The sequence below is a fragment of the Asterias amurensis genome, chromosome 4, assembly GCF_032118995.1.
Source record: "Asterias amurensis chromosome 4, ASM3211899v1".
Taxonomy (NCBI): domain Eukaryota; kingdom Metazoa; phylum Echinodermata; class Asteroidea; order Forcipulatida; family Asteriidae; genus Asterias; species Asterias amurensis.
The window spans coordinates 19,044,743-19,064,343 of NC_092651.1; the positions used below are offsets into that span (position 1 = coordinate 19,044,743).

General features: G+C 38.1%; 1 protein-coding gene across 3 annotated transcripts; it reads left to right on the forward strand.

Annotated features, from left to right (window-relative positions):
* The first annotated feature begins 489 nt into the window (after positions 1-489).
* On the forward strand, positions 490-18,781 carry LOC139935934 (malate synthase-like). 3 transcript variants are annotated; one of them, XM_071930578.1, is made up of 13 exons: positions 490-635; positions 9,922-10,050; positions 10,697-10,912; positions 11,521-11,691; positions 12,083-12,193; positions 12,448-12,507; positions 13,299-13,455; positions 14,686-14,881; positions 15,152-15,230; positions 15,676-15,768; positions 16,216-16,288; positions 16,820-16,887; positions 17,389-18,781. In XM_071930578.1, the coding sequence occupies exons 1-13, from the start codon at positions 633-635 to the stop codon at positions 17,659-17,661; spliced, it is 1,629 nt and encodes a 542-aa protein (XP_071786679.1). In that variant the 5' UTR covers positions 490-632; the 3' UTR covers positions 17,662-18,781. The 3 variants fall into 3 exon arrangements, with proteins under 3 accessions (XP_071786679.1, XP_071786677.1, XP_071786678.1); XM_071930576.1 differs by lacking the exons at positions 9,922-10,050; positions 10,697-10,912; positions 11,521-11,691; ... (7 more) ...; positions 16,820-16,887; positions 17,389-18,781 and adding an exon at positions 2,501-8,362; XM_071930577.1 differs by lacking the exons at positions 490-635; positions 9,922-10,050; positions 10,697-10,912; ... (8 more) ...; positions 16,820-16,887; positions 17,389-18,781 and adding exons at positions 661-917; positions 2,501-8,362.
* The last annotated feature ends 820 nt before the right edge of the window (positions 18,782-19,601 follow it).

Here is a 19,601-nt window from a genome sequence, read left to right on the forward strand (position 1 = left end):
CAACTACAGTCATGTACATGTCCACCGGACGGTTTTTGCATAGCCCCTGACACGATTGCATGCAAAAGTTTTCGGAGCGGACAGTATTGCATGGCGGACACAATTGCATCTGACACCGGGCATTTTCCATTGTCATTTAGGCATAATAAAAACAAATGGAAGTTTAAATGCAGCGGGAGTTGAAACAATTCTTTCAAAGATTATTGTAAGAAAAATGTAGTTTTTCTATAACATTAAGAACAAATAAATTGTGGATTAGGCCTACATAAAACATGACACACAGCATTGCAAATTTCCATTGAAATAATTATTGCCAAAATCGAATAACTGGATTCAAAAGTTATGAAGGAGCGCCCTCTTTCTTGTGGTTGCTGCGTGTGCATCGGTTGATTAGGGGGGGGGGGTACTCGACTGGTACTCTGCAATTTGTTGCTAGATAGAGCGAAAATCTGGTAATAATGGAGAACCAGTGAAAATGACGCACTCGTCGAAAAGTTCGCTCATGATGATCAAAATGGCCGATGTTTCCGCCCGCCTGCTAAAGATCACAGCGATAATTTAGTCTTTTTCATCCACAATATCTACTCATAAGATATTGATCTATACGCAATTGTTCCACCCGATACATAGCAATGGTAAGTACGGCAAAAATCTCGATTTGTAGACGATCTCGAGTCGAGAAATTGTTAGTCTCTTTCCCGCCTCTTCTCACTGCTGCTTTGTCCCGTGTCTTGTGACCGGTTCAAGACTGGAGAACGGCTTGTTCAGTCCGTCTTCTGCTAGCTGTCCCCGGTATTTTTTTCGTCTGCTCTCCAATCGGTAGCTTTGTTTTTGTTGTGTTGTCTTGGGACACAGATTTATGTCACTTAGTTATAAAAACGCTTCTACATCAGACTTTAGAGCTAAGCTTTCGATAGGTATGCACATTTGTTCTTGTTTGATTGCTGTGAAATCTGGGATTTGAATCGTATAAATTCAGCTGAGCTTGGCTGTAGTTTTATATAGTGGCAGTCACTTCCTTGATCATGTTGACCCATCGTTATGTTTTAGAAATGAATTTTATTTTAAAAAGCTTAGTCAGTTTAAATTTTGACGTTGTCGATGGTGATTGTTCTGTCATATCCTTAAATAGTATTACACTTATAGTAAGTTAGTGGTCGGCAGTCGGAAAATGGTGCAACCAGTGTTCCTTTTTTTCTTTACACAGTCCCACCGACCTAGGCCTAGGCCTACCTAAAAAAAAAAATAAAAAAAAAATAAAAATCGAATTTTTAAACAAATTTAGTGTGTGAAATCAACCAGGCAGTTGCAGTGAATAATTATGTGGTTGTGATAACCTAACCCTCCTCCCGACGGCCGCCAGGGAGGAGGGTTACGTTATCGCTAACTCTTATTAAAATATTATGATGATGATAAAAATTATGATATGAAAAGAAGACTCAAAAACACATTCAGTTTCATTAAGATCAAGAGCAATTGATCACCCTGACCTGAGTGATTGACTGAAATTGCATGAATCCATGATATGGTTATTTTGATTAAATTTATTTGAACACACATAGCATGCAGTACCGACAGCAAAAGGAAGGGTGGTGGGGGGGGGGGTGCTGCATGCATGAAGGAGGGGCTGTGATCATCCAATGATCCTTGGCCTTCCTTAGTTAGTCCATAGTTGGTTGGTCCATTCCCTATGACAAGTTCAAATAACAAACGTGGGTATAATGTAAATTTAAGCAGTTGAAGTTAATGTACATGTTTGTCGACAGATACAGGGTTGTCAATTGTCAATTATATTTAAAATAACAAACTATTATGTTAAAAAATAACTGACATGCGTGTTGATTTTCTGTACATTTCTTTGTTACACATTACACAACTCTTTATCAATGAAAAGAAACATGAAATGTAAAATACATAATATTTTATCTTTTCTTCTTGAGAAAGTGCTCACAATTCAGAACAGATGACAGAAAAGTACAGTTGTTATTTGTTTTTCATTTTATATTGATTTCATGGTTGAACATTCAAACTTACAAGCAGTTCTTAATCCGAACAGAGGCCTTTCCCATAATAAATCAGGTCTGGTTTGTTTTTTTCTTATTTTTTTGGGCAAGCTTAATACTTCACAGAGGCAATGGAGGCAATTGCCACCATTGCTGGTTTTGCTGGTTTTGCTGGTCATTGCCTTAGTGCCCCTTGGTGCCAATAGAATTTTTTAATTTCCTCGGGTTTGTTTTGATAAGAACATTTTCAAGGAAATAAAGGAAGAAAAACCCCTAAAAACACACAACAAACATCAAGAAACACAACAACAAACAAACATCAAAAAATTAAAAACGTTTCTATTGTAAATTAAAAACAAACAAAATGTGTATTCAAGTGTAGTAATCTTGTTGTTTAATTACCAGACTTCACTATTAAGATTTGATAACAAGGTAACGCATTTATTGATTTGGCAACCCTGTTGTAACAAACATGTTCATTTTCTATTCAATTTCAGACGGTTTAACCACACATACACATTGACAAATATTGGGAATGTGTTGTGTTATGAACAAGAAGAACCAACCAGGCAGGGATCCTGTAAAGTACTAAACCTGTCGGGGGGGAAAAACCCTCATTGCGTAAAATGAGCCAACCAGACATAATGGATTCGGGACACGAGGTTGCAGTCATGGATGAGGGCGACCCTTCATCTATTGCCTACACCGTGGAAATCCGCCTTGTGGATGACGGGTATGCCGTAGGCGACCAGGAGAACGTCATACACATGGTGTCCGAACAGTTGGTCGAGGATATCCCTCAAGTGCAACCCAACGACGTCCAAGTAGAGGTGATCACCGATGATCCCAACGATGGCATGAACGTCTCCCACGGGATGACCACGGAGCAGATGGAGGAGAACTTGATGGTGACCTCATTCCCCGGCAGCACTGATCACTTCACTACGCTGCCAGCGATGTCACACCATCAGATAGTCACTGGTGACATGGTTACCTATTTGCCTGTGAGCAGCATAGACCACTCTCAACCTCATCATCATCATCAGATCATCAATCATCATGGGGAGGGTATTGGAGAGATGAAGCTGGTTCAGAGCCTTCCTTCTGACCCTAAACAGACTGTACTGCTCATGGAAGCACCGCCACAAGACCCAAACCAAACTGAGTCAGCAGTACACGATCAGTCGGATACAATAAAAGAGATGGAAATAGCATCAGCAGTCGAGGCCCTCGAGGCCTTGACTGGTCTATCAAACACTTTCAATGCCTGGGCTCAACAGAATCCCCAGGGCTTACCCATAACGGAGCAGGAATTGCAACCCCCTCTGATTAAGAAAAAGCACAAGGTGAAATCAGGAAAGCACAAGTCAAAGAAGCACAAATCAGGAAAGCACAAGAAGAAAAAAGCAAAAGCCTCCGACCACAATGGTGATATATCGCAGTCTCCCGAGGACCCTTGCCGGTGTGAAACCTGTGGAAAAGTCTTTGGCAGTAGACTCAAACTAAAAAATCATTTGATATCCCACTCAGATGAGAGACCTCATGTGTGTGATGTTTGTGGCAGTGCTTTCAAACGTCCTAGATACCTCCAGATTCATAAAAAGAGTCATTACTCAGACACTGTGTTTGGTTGTCAGTACTGCGACAAGACCTATTTTGAAAAGAAGAGGCTGCGCTCTCATGAGAAATGCCACATTAATCCTTTCAGTTGTGACGTCTGCGGGAAGGCTTACGGTGACAAGAGAGGTCTTGTTATTCATTATAGAACCCACACTAACGAGAAACCTTTCCTCTGTCGCATCTGTGAGAGGGGGTTCACCTCGAAGGCTGGTGTCAATAAGCATGAGAGAAGTCATTCCGGACTGAAACCCTACGTCTGCAAGATCTGCGGCAAGGCTTACACTCAACCAACAAATCTGACTGATCATGAACGGACTCACATCAACGACAGGACGTTTGCTTGCATAAGCTGCCCTAAGGTGTTCCTAGCCAGGAGCAGCCTCAGAAGGCACCGAGTCAAGAACCACCCATTAGAGAAGCCCAACGTGGGCAAACTACAGCCTTTGCACTCGAGGCAGTGTATCTTTTTAAAGAAGATCACCAATCTCGATCAGAAAGGTCATTACAAGTACTGCTGTAATATTTGTGACAAAAAGTTCAAGAAGGAGAAGTACCTTAACAAACATAAAAAAATCCACACTGTCGGTACGCGGTCTTGCTCCTACTGTAACAAGCTGTTCAGAGATAAGAGAGACCTCCTGAATCATGAGCGACGTCACACAGGAGAAAAACCCTTCAAGTGCAACACTTGCGACAAGGCCTTTGTCTCGAGCTCGGCAATGCTGCGACATGAGAAGTGCCACCTGGGTCTGAAACCCTACATCTGCAATACCTGTGGCAAGAGTTTCACGCGCACCACTGGCCTGCGCGATCACGAACTGATTCACAACGGGAGAAACAAACGGTTCCCGTGCACATTCTGTGACAAGATCTTTGCATCTCGGAGTGCCTTAAGGAGTCACGAGCGTTTGAAACATCTTCTCGGGGAGATTGTTGAACCTCCCTCGGCAACGATGGAGGTTCCAGTGGAAACGGATCCATCAGTCAACTACATCAAGTTGGTGTTCTCTGAACCATCGGTCATGTTAAAGAAACAATAATCATAACACGAAAAATTCAGTTGCCGGATGGCTCAAATTTTGGACCATCTTATTGGATCAGAATCAAAAGGGACTCAGGCATTTTCAAACTCATTATATGAGATGATATGTTAAAATATGAATGATAATTGGGAGTGCGCTTCATGAATCAAACACGGGTAAGGCCAGGAACAATTTCATAGAGCTGCTTAAAACCATCGGACCCTTTCGGTACAGAAAAAAAAAAAAGTTCACAGATTTACAAATAATTTACAGGGTTTACAGAAGGTAATGGTGAAAGACTTCTCTTGAAATATTAGTCCATGAAATGCTTTACTTTTTGAGAAAACGGTAAAACAATATAAATTCTCGTTAGCGAGAATTACGGATTTGTTATAAACACATGTCATTTAAACAATGGCTGCTTATATTGGCGTCTACAACCAATTTGGACACAACCATTGTTTACAAAGATATGTTTCAGTTTCAGTTTAGTTTATTTCCACAGTTTCAAAATCACAATCAGTATCAAATCATAGGCAATGTATTAGTTGGAAATAAAGAAATAAATAGTTGTTTGATAAGATTAATTAAATGAATAATAAGCATTGAACTTTTGTGAAACTGTTGGGGACCCATACAGAAGCAAGGCTTGTAAGGGTATGGTTCCCTGAGCAAGCTTGTGCATTGAGCCGATAATTATTTAAATTGATGTGTTGTGGAAGAAGATACCCCTCCAGGTAGGAAACATGTCCCGGAAAGGACAGGTGTACTCAAAAAGGCTCAATGCACAAGCTGCTAACAATGAAAGTAGTAGGTCTGAAATGTAGGTCTCAACCAAAAAGCCCTGGGCCCAATTTCATAGAGCTGCTTTTAAAGGTACGTACAAAGTATTTGCTTGAAAATTTTTCTTCTATTAGCTTAAAATGAGCAGGATACCAGTCACAAATTGTACAAGTGGCATAGTAGTTTGGCTGGTCTAACCTTATTCTGATCATAAATTTTGTGCTTAGCTACTTTTTGTGCTAAAGATGAAATTGGGCCCCGGTCACCGTGTTGGAAATTATACAAGTATAAATTCCACAACAAAACAGTTCACTTTTTACACGATTTACTGATGGCTTTTGAACCTTTATAATTGTATAGCACCAGTAAGGCTGTTCCCATGGTTACGTCTCTAGTGTATTTTTCGGAGCCTAGCATGTAAATCTTCAGGGTAATGTGGAACATAAGGGTTCTGGAATATGTAGAGCAGTCATGATCACCGTTTCCATAGAATGAGGACATTTTTAGAGCGAGTGGAAAGGGGGGGGGGGGGTTGTGAAGCGGTGGGGTGCCATTATCCATCAACTATGCACTTTACATGAAACAATGATAGTCAGCTGTGGCTGTGAGAAAACATTGCCCAAAGGGCAGGGCAAGGCCATTATGGCCAAACGTATACCACACCTACATATACCACACCTACATGTATAGTTTTAACTTTTAACTAAACACTTAATTTGGTCTAAAGTGTACTACAAGGAAACGGCAGGTAGCTTTTGCATTAAGGAACTTGTTTTGTAAATAATTATTTAAGAAATTTGTATATTTTGTGAGTGATATAGTTTCATCAATTGTACTGTAAATTTATATAATTTTAGATCTATCTTCTATTGATTCTGTTTTTTTTTTCAACTGATACAAAGTTGTGAAATAATGGTTATTATTTGTTTGAAATGGTCTTTGTTTGAGGGGATGATTTTAATTTCCCCTAATAGTTTCTTGAAATTTAATTTTGGTTTTAGTTTTTCTTACAAACTTATTTTTCTTACTTCTACTGTGGCTTCTTATGAGGCTCATGGTGCATAACTGTTAAAGGCAGTGGACACTATTGGTAATTACTCAAAGTAATTGTTAACATAACAAATTCCTTGGCAACAAGCAATGGCAGCCAATGAAGAGCTGCTGATAGTATAAAACATTATGAGAAACAGCTCCCTCGAAGTACATAGTTTTTGAGAAAGAAGTAATTTTCCACAAATTTGGTTTTGTGACCTCAGGGTTAGATTTTGAGGTCCCGAAATCAAGCATCTGAAAGCATACAAGTTCGTGCGAAAAGGGTGTTATTTTTCCATTATTATCTTGCAACTTCAACGACTAATTGAGTTCAAATTTTCACAGGTTTGTTACTTTGTGCATAAATGTTGAGATACACTAAGTGAGAAGACTGGTCTTTGACAATTACCAATAAAGTGTCCAGTGCCTTTAAGACCACCAAGATAATGAATGATGTCATTTGAGTCCTTTTCAATATTATTTGGTTAAAGTCACCTGGAAATAATTTTTTTTTTTCTTTCAAACATAAGAGTATATGCTTACGAACAATAAAACAATTTTTTTAGTAATTGTTTGTCACGATTTATATGTTTAAAAAATATATAAAGTTGTTTGGGGGGCTGACTCCGCCACCCCTTTTGTGACGTCAATCGAGGCAGACTTTGCCTGCAATGCGTATAGTAAACACACGTGCAAAGTACATGTACTTCCAAGTCGTGAGTTGGTACATTTCAAAAAGTGTTTTTCTGCATTCAGCAGCAACACACCTGGTCGGCATTGCTGGAAAAAATGTTTTTTTTTTTTTTTGAAACGTACAAACTCACGACTTGGTCCGTACATGTACTTTGCAATTGTGTTTACTCTACGCATTACAGGCAAAGTCTGCCTCGATTGACGTCACGAACAGCGCCCTATTGGGTCGGGGTCTACTCTTAAATTTGTAAATAACATAAGAACTGATTGTTTAAAACCTTAGTTAACTGTTTATTCACATTCCACTCATCAAAACACATATATTAGTGACAAAAGCTTTATTTTGAAAAAATACCACTTCCAGGTGACTTTAACCAATTCTCCAGTACCAATCCTCCGGAGAAATTTTGCAGTCTGAAAAACTGCCAGAGTTAAGGAAATAGCATTTGAAGACTGAAAAATATCATGCTTTTTCAGTTGCCACAATCAAAATTGTATGCCTGACAAAATCACTAAATACAAAACATTTGATTTGGGGGGTTGAATAAAGAAACACTTGGCAAGAGCAGGACTTCAACCAACGACTCCGGATCAATGTGTGGCACTCTACCAACACAAGGCTAGATATAGCTTGGTTGGTAGAGTGCCGGCACGTTAATCCGGAGGTCATTGGTTCGCATCATACTCTAGTCAAATTTTCTACCTTCAACACCCCAAATCATTCAACAAATATACCCAGTCAGTTTCCCTTGTGGTTTATTATTTGATAACTTATTTGATAAAAAGTCTACACCACTTGTATCAAATTGAATGCTTTTCTGGAAGTAATTTAACTTGCAAGCTCCTATTTGCTCACCTTATTTGAACCTAAGAAGATTCCTACAAGCAGTCATTGTATCTGGAAATAATGGTTTAAGTTTTAAACAAATATTTTCTTTTTGAAAGTTTCTTTTGAAAGCATGCTTTATAGTACTTTTTGGCCACTTTGTTTTGCCAACGTTTAACAAATTGTTTGGACAATTTATATTCCTAATGTTAAAAAAAGTCGTTGACAGTGTATAAAATGGGAAGTTGAGTTGATTTGATAAACGTGCATTATTTTAATTATAAGTTGATTATAGTCTATATATTTTTCTTAAGATTTGTTGATTTCTTGAATTCAAGTTTGTTGATTTTGTGTTGCAAATAAATGTTCCTTTACGAGAATAAATTTTTGAAACCTGACGATGTCATAAGTATTGGTCGTTTTTTCATCAGTTTGAACAAATTGGTTGATCAGTGTTCTGGCAACTGCTAAAGGCCATGTCACATGGGGCAATTTAGAGGCAACTATTTCCAGGCAATCTCTAGAAAGAAAATTCATTCACATTTCAGTTCTCTCATTATTTCCTTTGTGGATACTAGTGAGTTACAGCTACATATAAGAATGTACATGTATATTGTGCTGCCAAAGTGTTCCTTGTACATGAAGTGCAGTTTGTTTCCTCAAATTAGTTGCCTAAAATTCCCCTGTGTGACATGGCCTTTTATACACAGAGACCCCTTAAAACAATTCTCTTGGATCCCTCAAAAAAACTCTGAAATTTAGTTTTCAATCTTCACTACCTTGCATTTAATTTGTTTGCTCTTTCAATAATTTTATTAAATATGTTTGCCAGGTTTTAATTTTTGTTTACACAAAGATAACTGGGATTGCGCACATATGTTAACATAATGGCTGTAAAGAGTGATCATTAAAAAAACTATCTCCTTGGTATACACACAAGCCTTGGGGGGGGGCCTTGTTTCCCATAGATAAACCATTTTCAAGAAGTGTGAGACATGCCTACATACAATTGATGTCCTTAAACCAAACATTTATGCATGCTTCAAACATAGAGTTATATATAAGAACTAGAGGGCGCACTGGCCTATATACGCGGCCCGGCATGCGCACATGCAGCCATTTTCTTAAGTTGACAAAACAGCATCGCACAGCGTTTGTGCTGCCATTTTGTAAGTTGACAAAACAGCATCACGTCAGTGTAGCGTTCAATAAACTCCAACTCCAACATGTACTTCATATTTAAAGCGCGTGCAGAATGGCGTGCGTGTCTCCTTGCAGTCCTTTCACTTTGTGCAAGCAGCATCACCAGTGCGCCCTGTAGTTCTTTTATATAACTCTATGGCTTCAAACAATCTTTAGTGGTTTATACGTTACTCATGAATTAGGCTAATATTTTAATATAGAGCTGTGTATTCTGAAAGAAAGTTGAGATAACTTGCGATTACAAGTCATTTGAAAATAAAGGGTGCCAGGCTAGTCTAGTGCATATTGGGTTGTACATTTGTACAGAAAATGGCATCTAGCAACCACATTGGCCCTAAGCACAGAAAACTGGTCCCTTAATGCCACAAAATCTCTCGATACACAGCTTTACAAATCATAGCTTTGGGGGAAGGGGGCATGGGTTCTAAGCGCCGCTGCGAGTTCCAGAGGCGGCGTGAAATAAATGTACATGTAATGTGTTCATACTCAAGCATATAAGAGGTCATAGTTTTTTCTACCCTGACATCGAAAATGTGATAAAAGACCAAATGCGAAGGTGCTTTCTGAGTCCTAACAGTTTAAAGTAATTTTGGGCTGTTTGGGTGGGATTAAAACCATCCAGTAGCCTAATTATCAATGGTGCGCCAAACAATTTCATCCATGTTTATGATTAAGTTGATGTAAAAATCATTTCCTAAAGTTAAACAACTGTCTTTTTGTTCCCCCTTCTTTTTCTTAGGCTGCTCCTGCCATCAGCCTGGCAAACCCACCTTCTGGACTGGAGGAGGCTTATAACACACTGCTTACACCCCCAGCACTGAAATTCATAAGTGATATCGCAAGCCATTTTGATCAAAGAGTGGAACAGGTAACTGCTAAGTAGCACTGTCACTTCTGATCTGTGATTATTATCGTTATCCACAGTGGGCAAACAGGTTTATAATTAGGATATTGAAGCTGATCCCAAATGGAATAGTCCCCTTCCTTCAGTATGCCTCCCCATGTGCCTCACCACAGGTGGTGGGGTGGGGGTAGAACACCCCTTACAACACTAGGCCCTGACAACACCCCAAGTGCTGACTTAGTTACATAGAGGGAAATGTACATAAGTTAGGGGCATAGTGCCCTATGGCAAATTGATTCTCCTGGATGTGGTGTAATCATTTTACAGAAAACTAAACAAAATATTTATAAATACTGAAGTTGCATCACATAAATGCATACAGCCAGTTCACAAGGTACAAGACTACTTTTTTTATCGTTACTCTCCAGAAAGCAACATCTTTTTTAGATGGATTTGATAGGCGGGAAAAGTTTCTTGATAACAGAATGTTGTGCTGCTGTTTCCTTTGTAAAGAATGTAACAAACAGTTTTTCTCAAGTCAAGTTTTCACCCAAGTTAAGCTACAAGTCAGTGAAATTGGCGACTCAAGTTTTACTCGAGTGCAAGTCACCGACTCGAGCCAACAATACTGGTAACCAAAAGTTGTACTTGTCAATTCTCTCAACAACAGCTTCTAAATGAGAGGATTTTGAAGAAGGCTCATCTGGATGAGACGCGAGGTCTGCCGGACTTCTCACCCGAGACAAGCCACATCAGGGCAGGGTCATGGAAGGTGGACCCAGTCCCAAGACGTCTCAGAAACAGACACTTGGATCTTGGGGATGTCTCACCGGCTAATACCACACATTTCTCTCTGGCGTTACAATCCTGCGCTCAAGGGATACAGGTTGGATACAAGTTTTTCTTATTTATTCACTGTTATGGATTGTGCTCTGCCTAAATGTTTTTGGCTAAAACTTGTGTGTAATCTTTGATCCATCAGTTAGGATGATTGTAACATGTTTAAGTATACTCCTCTGAAAGACAAGTCAATTTTATTGTTTGAAACATCAAGACCACACCAACTCTTTTCAGAGCCATGACACTCCCTCTCAACAGAGATTTATACAGCGTTGTTATGCAAGTCTACTACTAGTAAATACATGTAGTTACTTATTATTATTTAAGTGTATTTTTTACAAAATTATATTTTGTTTTTACCCTTACACCAATGTGTATCACTATACTCAGTACTTTCCCAAGTTCTATGAAAAAAATACACAGGCAAATCACAAGGTTGGGTATCAGATGTTTAATATACGTCGATGTAAGGTAAAAACAAATTGTATTCTTCATCACTGATGAACAAAATGTTGCAAAATCTTTCAACTGTTGTGGTATTTTACCTCATGAGATTTATTGAGAATAGGAACTGGAAATCGGCTCATTGAGATGATGACATTTTAAGTTGACACAATGATTTGAAATCTTAAGACGTGTTCTCCTTTTTTCCAGACCGATTTTGATGATGGCCACTGCCCAACATGGCAGACACAGCTTGGTGGGATGTTCAACATCTACAAGGCAGTCCATGGCACGCTGTATAACAAAATGCCATCAATTGAGATGCTACCAGTGTTAATGCTGAGACCAAGAGCATGGAACATGGTGGAACATAATATGCTGGTTGGTTGTCTTTTGCTTTTGATTCTTATAAACTCTTTCAAAATTAGGAGTTGGGATTTTTATGGGACTTGCTTTTGATGTTACATGGGTCTTTTGTGAACTTGGGCTTGGACTTGGGCTCTTGCAAGGCTCCAGTCAAAAATAATATTAATATTTAAAAAAACATTTATATAGCGCCCTATGCAAGAGGTTACCAGCACGGTCCACCCTCAGCATCTGGCTATTTACATCCAAAAGACAAATCAACAATTTTTAAGTGTCTTGTTCAAGGGCACAAGTGTCAAGGCCTGGACCTTAACTCACACTCTGCTGATCAGAACTCTAAAACTTAGAGACCCTGATCGGGAGAGCACTAATTATTTGTTTTTGTTATCTTGGTCTTTTGTGTCAGGTGAATGGTAAGGAGGTTCCAGGTCCGATCTTTGACTTTGGACTTCTTATGTTCCATACAGCCAAGATCCTTCATGCCAAAGAAAGCGGACCTTTCTTCTACTTATCCAAGGTATGTATATAGACCCAGAAATTAGCATTTTTGGGTGGTAATAATAATGTGCATTTATAATGCCCCATCGCACCACCTAGAGGCGCTCAAGAAAAAAAGAAGAAAAAAATGGAAACAACAACTTCAATTTGCATTCTAGGATCTTTAAATTTCCATGCTGAGTTTCTGTCTTGATCCAACCTGTCTGAGTGCGTCTACTTGTTGCTGATTTTGATATTTTGTTTGTTTCTTTGTTTTGTATCTGTTTTTTGCAGCTTGAAGGATACAAGGAAGCCAGACTATGGAACGATATCTTTGTTTTTGCAGAGCAAAAGGTAAACTAGATGACAATTAAATTTTGTAGCAGCACTTTCGAAATATTGGATGCAGACAATGGGAGACTTTCCAACGCTAGGTGGCAGCAGACTTACCGGGTAAATTTCCATTGTTTACGTAGTTCTGAGCGTGCGCATAATTCTGAGAACAATGGCCTTACCCGGGTAAGTCTGCTGCCACCCATCATCCCAGAAAGTCTCCTATTACTGTACGCACTGTTTTCTCGTTGTGAAGAAACTTTGCCTCACTTTTAGAATTTTGCAATTCCTGTGAAGTATGAACCAGAGTTTATTCACATTACACTAACCATCACAGGTATTAGGAATCTGGTACTTTAAATGATTTTGTGGCTTGATAATGTTGACATTGGTTGTTGTATGATGGTTTAGGAAAAATAATCACAAAAAAGGGAGTCAACATTTTGACTCCCATAAATGGCCGACCGTGTTAGTGCGCGACGTAAAAGGAAAACCGTGCAATTTCGAGTGATACTTGTGTGGATTATTATATTCTACTTTTAAAATATCTTTCTAACCATATGTGTTTCATAACAAACGGTTTCAACTGCTTTTAAAAGACCAACTCGTCCGATCCAAGGCAACGTGTTCCTTTAAGACTTTTTCTGTTTTCCAAACATAAGCACTAAGGGTATACTTAGAAAACAAGCAAACAATCAAATAAAGTAACGGTACCGAGAACTCTGGTGATTCAATTAACTTTCATCAAAAATTTCATGAAAGATTAAAACTTTTTATTTTTGAGTCATATTCTTTTCTAATTTTCTTCAAAGCTTGGACTGAGAGTTGGTACAATCAAAGCCACGGTTCTCATCGAGAATGTCTTTGCAGCATTTGAGATGCATGAGATATTGTACGAACTGTGCACTCACTCTGCTGGACTAAACTGTGGTATCTGGGACTACTCTGCATCCTTCATTAATAAACTCGGTAAGATCACAAATCACACTTGAGTAAATTTTTAGGAGAAAGATGACTGGCGCCAGTACAGAAGAGAAAACAAAATCATTCGTATGATTTTAACTTCCATTTTCCATTCATTTTTGTAGCTGCAACACTCGTCAATTGTGAATGTAACACACAACAAAAAATGTGGTTCGCTTTTATAGTTCGTATGTAAAAAACAAAAAAAAACATTGACGGGCCTCATTGCCCCTGGTCTTGTGGCCTTGGTGTCCCTCCAAAAGTTTTCCAAAGATTTTCCAATTGAAGTGCCCTTTGCAAAAAGAAAATGACCTTGCCCTCTCAAAGATAAAATTCCAGGCCTGCAAAAAAATTCCTACATCATCACACCTAATGGGGGAGATCAAAGGGCTCATTATTTCATGACATCTATGACATGTTTGAATTATGAAACCTAATAATAATAATAATAATATGGGAGGCTAAACATCCTTACTCTAAGAGCTAAGAGCTGCGAAGGACGCGGCTACAATGCATTTGAGAAATAGGCATGCAAGGGCGCCTTTGGCAGCCAGCCACATCAACCCATTGTGACCACAGAGCAGTCAGAGATGGAAAGTGTTTGATTTTATAACACAGCACCTTGTAAGGGTTAAAAACATGATGTGGTGCAAGCTCCAGCCATCCATGCCAGAAAAACAAGGGTCAACCCTTTCTCTTGTCAACAAGCTTGTACTGTTTTTCTTACGTGAATTACCGGTACACAAGACCTACAAGATATTAAATATGTTGGTCAAATGTCCTGCTCAAGGACACTATAAGTGCTATGACGGGGAGGTCTGCACAAGCTCTTGTTGAGTACGTACATAGGTACCAGTACAAGTGTTTTACCGGTACTAAACATGTCTTTTTTGGGTTGTTTACCAAACCAACAGTGGACGAGTTGCCAATTACAGGAAAAGACAATATAAAAAATATTCATACAGCCTAGATGTTTGTATCTAATTGACCATAAAAATAAAAACATTTTTGGAAATAAAATTTGAAAGCAAACATTACAAATTATATAAAATACAATGGGGAAAAGAAACAAATAAGCTTGCAAAATTAGACTGTAAAAGTCAACCCAATCTTTCTAGCTTACAAGTAAAGCTCTCAACACTACCCCCATCCCTGCCCACAAATGTGTTCTGCACAAGATACAATCTAGAATTGTAGTTTGGTACATTCTCTCAAGTGTGTTTTGCACTTCAACAGGAAACAGACCTGAGTTTGTGCTCCCTGATCGCAGCAAGTACGTCAACATGCAGCGACACTTTCTAAAGAGTTACATGGCGTTGACGATCAAGACATGCCATGGCCGAGGGTGTCATGCAACAGGTGGGATGAGCGCTACATTGCTGCCGCAGAAACAAGGCTTAGAGTATGACCGCCTGATGGATGCTGCGTGCAAGTAAGATTTCCGAGTATAATCTCAGAAAGGTTTTTTTTTGGGGGGGGGGTGAAGATTTCCAATTGAAAAACTTTCAATAATAAATGTAAACAAATGTAAACCTGTAAAACAACAGGAATGAAGTTGTAAAAACCAGTCTTATTACAAGTGATTCTTGAGAGCTAATCGCCGAAGGGACTGGTGGAACTACGAAGGAGTAATATGCATTAAAAAAATAAGAAGAAATTTTTAACTGATAAAAAAAGTGTTTGATTACCATTTTATTTTCAGGGCAAAGTTGGTGGAGATTTTGGCAGGCGCTGATGGATTCATGGTGTATGATGTACGCCTGCTCAAACCAATGCAACAGGTAGAGTCATACGTTTATATAAATGTTCCTACATTGCTATCATATTTTGCTAACCCTTACCCTAATCCTAACCCCAGCATGTAACACAGGGTTGTCGGAATATAGAGCAGTCTTCTACCAATAGAGCAAATTACTTTAATAATGAATTTCACCATAAATTTTCTCACTTCCATTGTGCCTTCCTCCTTTTCACTAATTTCAGCTTTTTGAGACTTCAGGAAAAAGAATCACCCATCACTCATTAGAATGACTTTTCAATAAAATGTTTGGGTGACACAAGAAAGAATTTTTTTTCCTGAAAAAAAAATTTGTTTCTTGTTTCAAGGATACCATTTTAGCAGTGCAATGCATAAGGTCCATATGATACAGTTTACTGCTTTAATGTTGAATTTTAGAGTAAATGTCTCACTTGCATTTTGCTTTACCTCCTTTTCACTATTGTTAGCTTTTTGAGATGTATGCTCCATCTGCCAACCAGTACCATGTGCTACGACCTGATGTAAAGGTCACGAGAGATGACTTGCTGATGATGCCCTCGGTAAAAAGAAAAACATCTTTGTTCAATTCCATTCAGAATTTTGTTTTTAATGTACAATAATGGACTGTTTTTCAGTGGCACAATCTGCCAATGTTGACGCTCATGGCACATAAATATACTGTTTTGACCATTCAATTCGTTCATCTAAATCACTTCTCAGCTTCCTGGGAATTAGAAGATATGACAAGACCAAATCTTAAAACCAATAATGTGTCATCACTAAACAGACAGACAATAATTAACTTTGGATCAACAGTTAATTCTAGCTACTTATTTGAGAAATAGAATTAGCTGTTGATCTTCATACCAACCAAAAGGACCTACCCGATATGGTCTAATGCAAAAAAAGAAATTAAAAAAATTTGCCTGACTTTTCGACCCTAGCAGAGTCTTTCTCAAAGCCTTTAACAGTTTTAAAACATTTTCAGTATTTTTTATTTGATTCAGGGTGGTGTGACGCTAGCAGGACTTAAACACAACATAGCAGTTGCTGTTCTTTTCATCGAGTCTTGGTTGAAAGGTACAGTATTCATTCATATATTATATTTGGTTTGCGGTAACACCACGTGTGTGTCTACTTGCCAGGTAGAGTTTGTTCTTTAGAAATCTGGCTTTCTATATTCTACAACCGCGGAGTACATGTAGACTTATCAGGTTATTCGGGAGACTTCTCAGGAACCTCAGTTCTGAAAAGAACTGTCCTGCTTTTTAACTACTACCTGGGCAGAAGGTATAGAAAATTGACTGGGACTACTACTTTAGCTTATAGGATCGTTATTAACTGCACTATCATGGAGTGAGTTCTGAAATTGGTCTCAACATTTCAACTAGCTTGCTCTAGTCATCGACAGTATATAAACGTCAGTATGTTAACACTTTACATGGAACCTGTGCCAAATTACCAATTGCCAATTACTGCTTTACTATCCAAGGGGTAAAAATACTTTGATAGTTCATTAACAGCAAACCATTTCCGACACCAACACAGTTGGTGTTTTCACCTCAAAAATCTTCAACTTTTAAAAACCACTTTGGCTCCTGTTTTACGTAGGACAAGGTCACTTTTTCTACAAAGGAGCAATTGAGGATTCTGCAACTGCTGAAATTTCAAGATCTCAGGTAAGTTATATACTTCAGGGAATTTTTTTTACTCGGTCCAATCACTTTACGTTCATCAAGTTCGGGAATGACAAGTTAAGGATCAGATTGTCACACTACATTTCACCTGTCTTACTTTTGTGAACCCCTGTATGAATAATAATGAAAGCATTTATATATAGCGCCCCACAAAGAACGGAGCGCTTTACAATAAAAAAAACAAAAAACCCAATGCAAAGACAAAGATACAAAAAACAGTACAAGCAAAAACAAAAATGGCCAGATTAAACAAAGCCTGTGTGTGGGTTTTCTCTATTGGGATTTCCCTCCAAAAACGAAAAACATTTCTTCACTGTCTTTTATTCATCCCGTTATTGGTGCTCATTACGCTGTGGGATTGTGTTATGAAATAAATGACAAGTTCTGGTACATAAAGCTCTATATTTCTTTTGGAAATGATACAGTTGTCAAGACCAAACATAAACTTTTAAAAACCAAAATCCACATTCTATTTTGTGTCAGGTGTGGCAGTGGATACGCCACAGAGCTCGTCTCGAGGACAACAACCAACTCATCACCTTCTCCCTCGTCAAGACCCTCTGCCTTCAATTCCTGGACAGACAGCTTCAAGACAATCACAACTACGGTACCACCGAGCAGAGAAAACGTCTTCTAATGGCAGCCGAAATTTTCAGACAGCTCGTCACTAAATCAGTCTTCCCTGAGTTTATCACAACGTATCTCAGCCTCGCGAACAGTTTCCGGGTAAGCCCCTGGCATGCATCAAAACTCTGAGGTACAGTACTTCTGATTGTGCCATAAAGGCAAGTGGACTAAATTCACAGAATCATTTGATTTAATAACCTATAGATTTCTATTTAATTTAGATATAAAGATTTTCTACATGCTTATTTGAGTTATAACATGTCTTAAAGAGCTGACATTAACAGATGTATTTTTACAGATTTGTCAAATTTCTTAACTTCGCAGCTTTATCTATCTTAAACGTTATATTACTTCATAATGTTCGCCTTCGAACAACTTTGGTTGATTTTAGTCTATATAAATTCCCTCTGATTGATTGATTGATTGATTGATAAAGTGTGATTTACTTACATGTAGAAAATACTACAAATGTACATTTTTTACATTTTACATTTATCATTCAAACCAGTTCAGTATTGCATGGAAGTCTATAAACAAACATTTTTGGAGAAAAGTTACCTGTAGGTAAATAATAGCTTTTGCAAACTGCTTAATTGCTGTATTGTTAAGAAATGCTTAGCTTATTTGCTCAATTTGGGTGTTAATTTTTGAAAGGTCTTATTCTTAGCAAAAAAGTTGTGAGTTTTGGTGGGAAGTTTCTAGTTGTAGCACAGGGCTTGGTATAATTTTGTCTTAATATTATGCTCAGAACATAAGAATTAACGGAGTACAAATTACCGTGGTCTAATTGACAAAGTGATGGTTCATAATAGATCACAAGCCTACAAAAGAGCCACAGAGCATTGATTTTCCATATGGGCACACAAAATAGCTCAATGGAAGAATGCATAATTATGTGGCATTTCATTAACTTTTGATTTAAAGAAAGTGCACCTCTGAAAATGTATTCAGCTGTTTATTTAACTTAATTGATGTAAGAATTGCATTGGGGTTAAAGAATATAAATATATATTTTTTTTCCAGACTGTTACACCAGTGTGTGACACTCAGTGCTTTAACAAAGTTATTTAACAATTTAAGATTGTACAAAAAGGATGATTGCTTTATGTATAAGAACTGACATACAACCATCAAAGAGACAAATTCAACAATAAATTTAACTTAAATATTTTAAAGGAATTTTCTATGTGTGTTTTGATTGGGTTTTGCTGAATTTGTTGCTTTGTTCATGATTTTTGTTTTAAAGGTTTGTGCTACTTTGATGTGTTTTGATCGGATTTTGATGAATTTGTTGCTATGTTCATGCTGATTTAAAAAAAAAAAGGTTTGTGCTACTTTTAAGGTGTCAGTTGCCTCTCCCCGACACCATGGCCCAATATCATAAAGCTGTTAGCAAAAAATACTGCTTGGCAGACTGGGGCACCAGTTGCAACTTAGTTAACTTTATGGATCTGTGGCTAGTAATTAGTTTCTGTTTTGAGCAAGTTTTTTCTGTGCTTAGCAAGTTTTTTTTTGCTTATTATAAGCTTGATGAAACTGGGTCTTGTAAGCCATTATTGTGAGTGCCATTTGAATGATGTCTGATGTAATGCCTTGTTTGGTCACAAGTGAATGCTCAATTTGAATACCTCAGACCTTATAATACAGTGTTGCTATGTAACATGGTTTAGTTGTATAAGATATAAATATAATAACTACATGACAGACACCCATACATAGTTAACAATGGAACGCGTATTACGAGGAGGTTGTCTAGCACTAAAAACCTTACCCCAAATCACATGACAAGGAACAAAATTAATTGTACCCGACTTCATTCATCTTGCATTTATAGACATATTGGGGTCATATCAAATCATTTTATGACCTTGCCCCTGGGTTAAAAGAAGAAAGAAATAAGGGGGAAAAGGGAAAAATAAAGGAAAAAAAAGTTAGAGACAGTTGCTATGTCACATGATTCGTGGCAAGTTAGTTGCGTAAGTGACAGTGAACAACAATTTTTTTTTAATGCAGACGTGTATTAAACACATTGGTACAAGGGTTTGCTGATCTGGAGGTTGCTATACAAA

Excerpts from the sequence above, each read along its gene's own strand:
- LOC139935934 (XM_071930576.1), top strand. The coding sequence starts at position 2,630 with ATGAGCCAACCAGACATAATGGATTCGGGACACGAGGTTGCAGTCATG.